Source organism: Schistocerca americana, chromosome X (genome assembly GCF_021461395.2).
Source record: "Schistocerca americana isolate TAMUIC-IGC-003095 chromosome X, iqSchAmer2.1, whole genome shotgun sequence".
NCBI classification, from domain to species: domain Eukaryota; kingdom Metazoa; phylum Arthropoda; class Insecta; order Orthoptera; family Acrididae; genus Schistocerca; species Schistocerca americana.
The window spans coordinates 694,389,449-694,401,520 of NC_060130.1; the positions used below are offsets into that span (position 1 = coordinate 694,389,449).

General features: G+C 42.8%; 1 protein-coding gene across 2 annotated transcripts in view; it reads right to left on the reverse strand.

Annotated features, from left to right (window-relative positions):
* The window catches only part of LOC124555664 (protein Wnt-16-like), a 776,949-nt gene that overhangs the window by 26,383 nt on the left and 738,494 nt on the right, over positions 1–12,072 (reverse strand). Inside the window, exon 6 of one of the 2 annotated variants that reach the window (XM_047129653.1) lies at positions 1,474–1,695. In XM_047129653.1, the coding sequence (XP_046985609.1) occupies positions 1,474–1,695 (222 nt within the window). Of the gene's footprint in view, positions 1–1,473; positions 1,699–12,072 lie in introns of both variants that reach the window. The other variant, XM_047129652.1, reaches the window with a different exon arrangement.

Genomic DNA, 12,072 nt, shown 5'->3' on the forward strand with positions numbered 1-12,072 from the left:
TATAAAGCTTGCAATAAAAATATTTGATACAGTTATGGCCTGATAAAAATTTACAATTAACTGAAGTACTACACTATAATCCCTTTTTCCCTTTATAATTTCCTAATATTCAGGTGGCCATTCCATGAAATGAGCTGTATGACTGAAACAGATAGGTAGATAGTGAAGCAAGGCAGAGGAAACTTTAAGTATTTGTTTCTCATAATACCAACAGATAATGCAAAAACTGTTTCAGTCTTTCTGTAAAATTCTGAGACAATTACAGGAGAAAGTGAAAATAAAAATGATATTTCTTAAAAAATTAAGGTTATGGAATGCAAAATGGTAAACATTGATGAAGGGTATGTTCAGCCTCCTTTATTTATTTTTATCCATCAGTATGGCTGGACAGAACAATTCCATTCCCCGTAATATTAGATCAGTGTTTCAACAACTGCACCGACTCATTTGGTCAATCTCTATTGTACAATGTTCCTTGATTTACACAAAATTTTGTTTCAGATAACTCACAAGATAAATCATAGTTGTGTTCTTCATTGCTGCACATGTTAAGGGCACCTGCTCATGACCCCTGGACTGTGAACATACGGCTATGCCGCTTGCATTGTTCGGAAAACTGACTCAATGCCCATAAACATTCGACTATGCTCCATGGATGGCTTCATGTTCTTCCCTCAGTCCACCTGATGAATTAAGTCAGTATGCCCCACATAGAGCTATCCTTTGATTTTTAGCCCTCTAGACATTTTCCTATCAGGGTTTAAGAAGGCTGTTGTGTACCCAGTGCTTGCAGAAACAACATATGAACTCACTGCATCTATCTTTACTACATCATAAGAACAGAGAGAAGAATCCCACAAATAACAGGACATGATTTGGCACGACCAGCTATGTAGAAACATTGGTGGTCTTCACACTGAACATTTATTGTACGCTGTAAATGAATAAAGCTCTGCCAATTACTCTGGAGGTGTGCTGACTCTCCTGACTGCATGGAGAATGCACCATTATAAGAAAAGTAGTAAAAACATATCACAGTGCTGTAGATGTTCCAATGTTTATTTATGGGCATAGTTTATAGGTGACAAATATTCTTCATATCACCCTCCCCAATCCTTTAAACTTTGGAAGTATCATTCACCTTCACTCCACAACAAAAGGAATCCTTTCAGATATATGCACCCATACATACTTTGTCACATTATTTTTAAATGTTTTATTTATGTCATTCACCAAAATTTGATTTATCAGTTTCTTAATGGAGAAAATGTTTTTACTCTTGCACAGAATCCAGCTGTCACTTCCAGAAAAATGACAATCACTTTTTAGCAAGTGTTCATTTCATGAAACAAAAGGATGGTTCAGTATGTGATGTAAATTTCTTTTAAATATCTCTTGGACTTGACTCAATATCATAACTATTTCCCAAGTTTATATGATATTTTGTTGATTGTAATTAAATATGTTTAGTACCTGCGTATTGTAGCCTCGGCCACAGCAGAGGAGGTCACAACTGTCTGGACCATGTGAAGTCTTATTACAAATTCTTCCTGAAGTACCAGGAATATCCTCTGCAGGATTATGTACACAGTAATTTGGAGATTTGTGAATGTGGACTAAATCTCCTTTACTGACAGGCAACCCCTGTTTTGTCTTGCTCTTACGCCGAAGACGCTTCCTTGTCTTTGTCGCCACCTGCTTGAAAGGTGAGAAAATATGGAGAGACATAAATGAGTGTTACAGAAATAACATACAAAAAAAAAAAAAAAACTTGAAATATGAATAATAATAGATACGTATGTCATGCTCATAAGACTCTATAAAATTTGCTGCATGTCAATGTAAAGTTCATTGTTGAATAAGTGTGCCTCAACATAGCTTTTGAGGGTTTTCTAGTGTACACTAATTGTCAATGACAAATAGTGCAGCAGCTGAGTGGGGTGGAATGAGACATTGGGAAGAAAGAATAAACAAACAAACCGGAAACAGGAAAGCTAAAATTCTAGCAATATTAATGTCAATAATACAATTTTGTGGGAGTGATTGTGGTTCTGATTGTTGAAACATTACCAGCAGACATGAGACAGCAAATGGGAAATTCCTCAGTATTCCAAACTAAGGTAAAATAGTAGCCAAACCTTGTAGAATTTATTTGTTTAGTTTCAGGGAAGTAAACTCTGGTTTAGATTAATGTTCATATTAAACGGGGTTTAACTTCTCTAGTACATAGACAGCTGATCGCATTCTCTGAAATCGTTAAAGTTGCTTAAATGCTTTATGTAATAAATATATTTTTTTAAAAAAATTAAGTCATTCTATATCAACAAACTCTTTATTATTTTACAACCTGTCCTTTTTTGTGTAATAACTCAAACAATACTCAGCTGAATAGTAGAAGCATACTGGTAATTTTCAATGTATCTTCTTTCCTCCTAACAGAGTAACAGTACACAATTTGTTGTTAGTAATGTTAGTGCAGAATTACTCTATAGCATTGATTCTGCCTGTTACTGAACACTTTGGCTTGTTCATCTTCTTCATGGTTGGACTGACAGAACATGACACGTGAATCAATGAATGAATGACTGCACTATAGTGTGAATTTAGTTATTAAAATGGCTGAGGGAAAGGAAGAAAATATGGAAAGATACAAAGGCTGAAATGGATAGAAAACAGAAAGGAGAGGATGAGAAATGTAAAACAGAAGACATATGACCATAAGAGTAACAGATGGAGGAACTGATACAGTGTGAGACACATGGAAAGTATGAAAATAAATAAGTAAAAGAGACATGAGAGTGAGCACATCACCAAAAAGAAGTGGAGCCAATGATGAGAAGTGCTGAGTTTAAGTGCATCTTGGGAGAAACTTGTGTTATCTAGGGTGTTCTACAACACCAACACAGAGTTAGAGCGTATATGACAGGAATGTGTGGAGCATAGCATGGATCCAAGAGAAAGGAGGAGTCATGGGGATCAAAATCATGCTCCCTCCCTCACACAGAAAAAAGAAAAAGCACTGTACTAGTGGTTTATACAGAATATTATTACTATAATAAAGCATTTTACATATTTTAATGTTGTTATTATTAAAATCCCAGGCATCTTTGGCATGGTAAATTCCCTCAAAAGAGCAATAGATCTGTGGGTGGCTCTAACTGAGTATAGTTCTTCCCACATGTGATTTGCAAATGCAACAAGGAAGAGGATTATTGATAGTGACACTATGATTATATTAAAACATTTTACATATTTTAGTGTTGTTATTATTAAAATCCTAGGCATCTGCTGTAAGTTAAAAGTGGGGATGGTGGCAAATTATTTTAATTTTTTTTTTTTTTTGGGTGGGAAGACTGTAAATAACGGTGATCCCTTTACATTTCTCAACAGAAAACTAAATCTATGGCTGTGTCTGACTGAGTATAGTTCTTCCCACACTCCATTCACAAACGGAACAAGGAAGAGGGGGACTGATAGTGACACTAGAGGTACCTTCTGCCATCCCCTCAGAGTTTTAAGGTTCTAGAAGATCTTCTTAACTGTATCATTTTTCCAAGCTGCATTTACAATGAGTCAAGTGCATAAGTGCATAATGTTGATTATTATAAACAGTGCCTGTAAAGTATTGTGGTGAACAAATTTTGCTGTGGATTATAAGGAAACAGAGGAGAGTGAGAAAAAGGGTAGAGGTAGGGTGAGATCCAGTACACCACCAAGACCTGTTCCTTTTAAAAAGCACCAATGTGCTACAAAATTTGGTCTTCTTGCCTCTGCTATCAGGCCATCTGCAGTTAAGGTTCCATATAGTATTTTGCTTAGTATGGTACAAGTAGTAGATATTATAATCAACTTTCCTGTGCCTGACACATTAGCCATATCAACACAAGAAACTAGACACACTTTACATATAAACTTGTAAAGAACTAGATTAGGCTGTTACAGCTTGAGTATCTGCATGTAGGCAGTTGAGCACCCAGAGCCACAGGAGGGCAGGGGTAACCAAACAGCTGATGTCCAGGCAGTCTGTTAGTTGACTTGTTGCTGACATGATTGTAGTACCCTGGCCAAGTGCTAGCAGGCATGGATGACCAAGTGGTTTGTGAATGCACAGAACTTATGCAACTGGACAGTCTGGTGGAGTAGCATGTACTATCATTAGTTGTCCATTGGCAACCTGACGAGCAGTCACGGAGCAGCTTTTGGCAGCACTGGAACAGCTTGAACTAGACTGTCTTACAGATGGTTTTCTTGTACAGGGTGGTCAGAAACAGTCTGAAAAGCTTGGAAGGGTGGTGCATGTAAGGTTGTGCTGAGAAATAAGTGTTAGGAAAAAAATTTGATACATTGTGCTGTTTACGAGTTAATTAGCATTGAAGTTAGCCAATCAGGGCATTGTGTGCATAAATTCAAGTGGCTCACCAGATACAATTAATGCCAGTTTTCTCATAGTGTAGATGACAGTGCACAAGACTGCTGAGCCTTTGGCTCAAGTTCAGTCCTTAATACCATTCCACGCCCAATTTTTGTATAGCTCTCTTATTTGGTTTTAGGAAACCAAACAAACAACATGTTTGGTGAGACAGTCTCCGGTGGGCCACTCGAATTTGTGCATGCAACAGCCTGATTGGGCCAACTTTAATGCTAATTACCTCAGAAACAGTGCAACACAACGAATTTTTTCTTAACAACTATTTCTTAGCACAACTACCCTGCAACATCCTTACAAGCTTTCCGTACTGTTTCTGACCACCCTGCATATGCTGTGAGTCTTCACTATGTTCCAGGCCATAACATTCATATCATAAGCATTATGAATAAAAAATGTGTGACAGGTAGATTGTTGGAAATCATATGTACTGCACAAAAAGTGGAAAACAAATGAGATGCTATGATCCACAAGGGCAAACTCAACATTGGACTTTTTATTTTTTTACTGCTACCCCTAATCTCATGAAAGTTGATGTACAGTTCTGTGCTTTTACTTTGTTGAGTTCATCCTTATTCCACACAAAAAATGAAGTTTAAGACATTGATGGATTTCTGTTAGACTGGTAAGAGAGCTGGCCACATATGAGAATGCCACAGCTCCCTGCCACAAGTGTTTTGTGTAGTGAAACACAGTGCATGTAACAAGAGTGGAGTGCATAGTTTGAAAGTGGATTGTTCCAGTAAGCTAATAATTAGTATAGTGCTACATTGTAAAATATTGCGTCTCTAGTGTATGTGGTGACTTCTGTTTGGAAACTGATATAAATTATTAAAGAGCTACTTTTCAAAACTATATTTTAGACTACAGATAAAATGAATGAGCTGGATTTGTATTTGGGGGAATGGAGGTTCCAATTTGCATCCTTGTTTAGGTTTCTTACAGTTTCCACTAATCTTTTTATTATTATTATTATTTATTCATACGGCTCACATGCAGTTTAAAAATACAGTGTATAGCATTAATATCTGTATATAACAAGAGTACAAAAGAACAAAACTACACATTACACTAACTAAATGTCAATATCTAAGTTCTTAATCCATATAAGAGCTGTACCATCAGCTTTCATGAGGTCTCTCCAAATGACCTGATAGGGATGCAAGGACCATTCACCTCTAATGTGTATGATTTTCTAGTTCAGAGCCCCACAGTCACAAACGAGGGACCCTGTAGCACCCCATTTGTAAAGAGAGTCTGTGCATCATCGATTCCCAGTGCAAGCTCTGTTCAATTTGACCCATTATTTCCTGTTGAGCTCTGTGCCAGCTGTAGGGGCACGCTTATACTTTTGAAACCACTTGTGCTCTTCAGGATTTTCAACAAGTTGACATTTCTGATCCCCCAGGTCTCTCACCCCAGTGTTACTGGCATCTTTATTACTTCAGGCAAATTGTGGGATGGTTCCTACTATAAGGACATAGCTGATTACCTTCCCATCCTTGTCAGACTAGACCTGAGAGTATGTAAATGCCTATTATATGTGATATTTTGTTTGCTTTAAACATTATCACTATGACAGGTCAAATAGCCTTGTAAGTGAGTCACAGACAAATAAAACTACTACTAAAATCACAACTACCATCACTACAATTCTATGTCCCTGCTGGGGAGTAGAGTTAGTGTTGTATGTGCATTCTATGTGTCAATGATGGAAGATAAGTAGGTTGAGGACGGTTAGCTTTGGAAGAGAACTCGAACTCCACCAAATGAATCAAAATGGACTTGAAGAGGAAGCAGAATGACAGACAATAGTACACGTCTTAAAAGATGGGAAGATATGCACATCTTGAACAATGAAAGTGAAGGTGGCTTGATTATATTAGTGAACCTTGTTCTGTGACTGTTCTGAAAAGTTGGATCATAATAATATTCAATTTATTTTTGGTAACTTCATGTCTTTGGGAGATTATGATCTAAAAAACTCATTCTTACGTAAACCTTTAGAAAACACTGAGGTGAAATAAATGTATGTTAAAGGAAGGTCAAACTGAAAGTATGATGCATTAGCTATAAAAAAAGCATGTTCTGACCCAGATGGGCCATCAGGACCAACTTACTGCTTTGCCATCTTCTGCCAATCATGTCATTTGGATGTGGTATGGAGGGGTATTGGGTCAGCAGACCACCGTCTCATTAGCTACACTATAACACTGCAGTCTACAGTAGAACACTCATAGCATCAGTAAAAAATGTGTCCATATTGTACTAAACAAGATGCAAGAAACAGGAACGGTCAAGAAAGACTTGAGTGGAAAACATGAGACTGCAAATAAAGTTGTAGTATAATGGATGGATAAGGTAGGTCTGCACCTTAAGTCACTGTCTGTTCTCCCAAGTCATTACAGTCAGGCAAAAAGTTTGTTCAGAAAATATCTGAATGCTGTGTATGAAGTATGTGTAGTGGTTGACCAAAAATTATGGAGTTCTTGCATCTTTTCTTAAATTTTTTATCACAACAGATTTAATATCAATTTTAATATTGTATTTACCCCTCTCAGATTTCATATATGCCACTTTGGCAATAAAATCACAATTTTCATAAAAATCCTGAAGGCCAGTGGTCAGCAGAATTCTGGAAAAGTGAACAAGTTCAAAGCAGACAAACAGTTGCATGTGACTTACGCAAAAGTGCCACACAGTTTCATAAGGTCTCCTTCCAAAAGCTACCAACACTGAGATGTGTTCATCATTATACACACATCAAAAAAAGTTTTGCATCACTGCAGTTCTCAGAACTCCTGAAGATAAACACTGACTGTGGATATTGCATCACAGACACAGTCCCTTTGACTGTTCAGAGATTTCACTAAACCTGCCCAAAAATGTAAACAACCATGCATGAGCAGTGCATATTAGATGGAGGGGGTCCGACAGCCAATCAGTTCCACTCATTCCACCAGGAAAGAGGTACATGGCTTGTGTTGTCTGTAGTTCAACCATCCCTAGATGGTCAATACCACAGTTTTATAGTGTCCACATTGTTACTTTGTGCCAGGAGGGACTCTCAACAAGGGAAGTGTCCAGGCATCTTGGAGTGAACCAAAGCCCTGTTGTTTGGTTATGGAGAAGATACAGAGAGATAGGAACTGTTGATGACATGCCTCACTCAGGCTGCCCAAAGACTACTATTGCATTGGATGACTGCTACCTATCTATTATGGCTCAGAGGAACCCTGACAGCAGTGCCACCATGTTGAATAATGCTTTTTGTGCAGCCACAGGATGTCACGTTACAACTCAAACTGTGCACAATAGGCTGCATGATGCACAACTTCACTCCCGACATCCATGGCGAGGTCCATCTTTGCAACCATGACACCATGCAGTGTGATACAGATAGGCCCAACAACATGCTGAATGGACCGTGCAGGATTGGCATCATGTTCTCTTTACCGATGAGTGTCGCATATGCCTTCAACCAGACAATTGTTGGAGATGTTTCCAGAATGAGATTTTCACTCTGCAGCGGAGTGTGCGCTGATATGAAACTTCCTGGCAGATTAAAACTGTGTGCCCGACCGAGACTCGAACTCGGGACCTTTGCCTTTCGCGGGCAAGTGCTCTACCATCTGAGCTACCGAAGCACGACTCACGCCCGGTACTCACAGCTTTACTTCTGCCAGTACCTCGTCTCCTACCTTCCAAACTTTACAGAAGCTCTCCTGCGAACCTTGCAGAACTAGCACTCCTGAAAGAAAGGATATTGCGGAGACATGGCTTAGCCACAGCCTGGGGGATGTTTCCAGAATGAGATTTTCACTCTGCAGCGGAGTGTGCGCTGATATGAAACTTCCTGGCAGATTAAAACTGTGTGCCCGACCGAGACTCGAACTCGGGACCTTTGCCTTTCGCGGGCAAGTGCTCTACCATCTGAGCTACCGAAGCACGACTCACGCCCGGTACTCACAGCTTTACTTCTGCCAGTACCTCGTCTCCTACCTTCCAAACTTTACAGAAGCTCTCCTGCGAACCTTGCAGAACTAGCACTCCTGAAAGAAAGGATATTGCGGAGACATGGCTTAGCCACAGCCTGGGGGATGTTTCCAGAATGAGATTTTCACTCTGCAGCGGAGTGTGCGCTGATATGAAACTTCCTGGCAGATTAAAACTGTGTGCCCGACCGAGACTCGAACTCGGGACCTTTGCCTTTCGCGGGCAAGTGCTCTACCATCTGAGCTACCGAAGCACGACTCACGCCCGGTACTCACAGCTTTACTTCTGCCAGTACCTCGTCTCCTACCTTCCAAACTTTACAGAAGCTCTCCTGCGAACCTTGCAGAACTAGCACTCCTGAAAGAAAGGATATTGCGGAGACATGGCTTAGCCACAGCCTGGGGGATGTTTCCAGAATGAGATTTTCACTCTGCAGCGGAGTGTGCGCTGATATGAAACTTCCTGGCAGATTAAAACTGTGTGCCCGACCGAGACTCGAACTCGGGACCTTTGCCTTTCGCGGGCAAGTGCTCTACCATCTGAGCTACCGAAGCACGACTCACGCCCGGTACTCACAGCTTTACTTCTGCCAGTACCTCGTCTCCTACCTTCCAAACTTTACAGAAGCTCTCCTGCGAACCTTGCAGAACTAGCACTCCTGAAAGAAAGGATATTGCGGAGACATGGCTTAGCCACAGCCTGGGGGATGTTTCCAGAATGAGATTTTCACTCTACAGAGGAGTGTGCGCTGATATGAAACTTCCTGGCAGATTAAAACTGTGTGCCCGACCGAGACTCGAACTCGGGACCTTTGCCTTTCGCGGGCAAGTGCTCTACCATCTGAGCTACCGAAGCACGACTCACGCCCGGTACTCACAGCTTTACTTCTGCCAGTACCTCGTCTCCTACCTTCCAAACTTTACAGAAGCTCTCCTGCGAACCTTGCAGAACTAGCACTCCTGAAAGAAAGGATATTGCGGAGACATGGCTTAGCCACAGCCTGGGGGATGTTTCCAGAATGAGATTTTCACTCTGCAGCGGAGTGTGCGCTGATATGAAACTTCCTGGCAGATTAAAACTGTGTGCCCGACCGAGACTCGAACTCGGGACCTTTGCCTTTCGCGGGCAAGTGCTCTACCATCTGAGCTACCGAAGCACGACTCACGCCCGGTACTCACAGCTTTACTTCTGCCAGTACCTCGTCTCCTACCTTCCAAACTTTACAGAAGCTCTCCTGCGAACCTTGCAGAACTAGCACTCCTGAAAGAAAGGATATTGCGGAGACATGGCTTAGCCACAGCCTGGGGGATGTTTCCAGAATGAGATTTTCACTCTGCAGCGGAGTGTGCGCTGATATGAAACTTCCTGGCAGATTAAAACTGTGTGCCCGACCGAGACTCGAACTCGGGACCTTTGCCTTTCGCGGGCAAGTGCTCTACCATCTGAGCTACCGAAGCACGACTCACGCCCGGTACTCACAGCTTTACTTCTGCCAGTACCTCGTCTCCTACCTTCCAAACTTTACAGAAGCTCTCCTGCGAACCTTGCAGAACTAGCACTCCTGAAAGAAAGGATATTGCGGAGACATGGCTTAGCCACAGCCTGGGGGATGTTTCCAGAATGAGATTTTCACTCTGCAGCGGAGTGTGCGCTGATATGAAACTTCCTGGCAGATTAAAACTGTGTGCCCGACCGAGACTCGAACTCGGGACCTTTGCCTTTCGCGGGCAAGTGCTCTACCATCTGAGCTACCGAAGCACGACTCACGCCCGGTACTCACAGCTTTACTTCTGCCAGTACCTCGTCTCCTACCTTCCAAACTTTACAGAAGCTCTCCTGCGAACCTTGCAGAACTAGCACTCCTGAAAGAAAGGATATTGCGGAGACATGGCTTAGCCACAGCCTGGGGGATGTTTCCAGAATGAGATTTTCACTCTGCAGCGGAGTGTGCGCTGATATGAAACTTCCTGGCAGATTAAAACTGTGTGCCCGACCGAGACTCGAACTCGGGACCTTTGCCTTTCGCGGGCAAGTGCTCTACCATCTGAGCTACCGAAGCACGACTCACGCCCGGTACTCACAGCTTTACTTCTGCCAGTACCTCGTCTCCTACCTTCCAAACTTTACAGAAGCTCTCCTGCGAACCTTGCAGAACTAGCACTCCTGAAAGAAAGGATATTGCGGAGACATGGCTTAGCCACAGCCTGGGGGATGTTTCCAGAATGAGATTTTCACTCTGCAGCGGAGTGTGCGCTGATATGAAACTTCCTGGCAGATTAAAACTGTGTGCCCGACCGAGACTCGAACTCGGGACCTTTGCCTTTCGCGGGCAAGTGCTCTACCATCTGAGCTACCGAAGCACGACTCACGCCCGGTACTCACAGCTTTACTTCTGCCAGTACCTCGTCTCCTACCTTCCAAACTTTACAGAAGCTCTCCTGCGAACCTTGCAGAACTAGCACTCCTGAAAGAAAGGATATTGCGGAGACATGGCTTAGCCACAGCCTGGGGGATGTTTCCAGAATGAGATTTTCACTCTGCAGCGGAGTGTGCGCTGATATGAAACTTCCTGGCAGATTAAAACTGTGTGCCCGACCGAGACTCGAACTCGGGACCTTTGCCTTTCGCGGGCAAGTGCTCTACCATCTGAGCTACCGAAGCACGACTCACGCCCGGTACTCACAGCTTTACTTCTGCCAGTACCTCGTCTCCTACCTTCCAAACTTTACAGAAGCTCTCCTGCGAACCTTGCAGAACTAGCACTCCTGAAAGAAAGGATATTGCGGAGACATGGCTTAGCCACAGCCTGGGGGATGTTTCCAGAATGAGATTTTCACTCTGCAGAGGAGTGTGCGCTGATATGAAACTTCCTGGCAGATTAAAACTGTGTGCCCGACCGAGACTCGAACTCGGGACCTTTGCCTTTCGCGGGCAAGTGCTCTACCATCTGAGCTACCGAAGCACGACTCACGCCCGGTACTCACAGCTTTACTTCTGCCAGTACCTCGTCTCCTACCTTCCAAACTTTACAGAAGCTCTCCTGCGAACCTTGCAGAACTAGCACTCCTGAAAGAAAGGATATTGCGGAGACATGGCTTAGCCACAGCCTGGGGGATGTTTCCAGAATGAGATTTTCACTCTGCAGCGGAGTGTGCGCTGATATGAAACTTCCTGGCAGATTAAAACTGTGTGCCCGACCGAGACTCGAACTCGGGACCTTTGCCTTTCGCGGGCAAGTGCTCTACCATCTGAGCTACCGAAGCACGACTCACGCCCGGTACTCACAGCTTTACTTCTGCCAGTACCTCGTCTCCTACCTTCCAAACTTTACAGAAGCTCTCCTGCGAACCTTGCAGAACTAGCACTCCTGAAAGAAAGGATATTGCGGAGACATGGCTTAGCCACAGCCTGGGGGATGTTTCCAGAATGAGATTTTCACTCTGCAGCGGAGTGTGCGCTGATATGAAACTTCCTGGCAGATTAAAACTGTGTGCCCGACCGAGACTCGAACTCGGGACCTTTGCCTTTCGCGGGCAAGTGCTCTACCATCTGAGCTACCGAAGCACGACTCACGCCCGGTACTCACAGCTTTACTTCTGCCAGTACCTCGTCTCCTACCTTCCAAACTTTACAGAAGCTCTCCTGCGAAC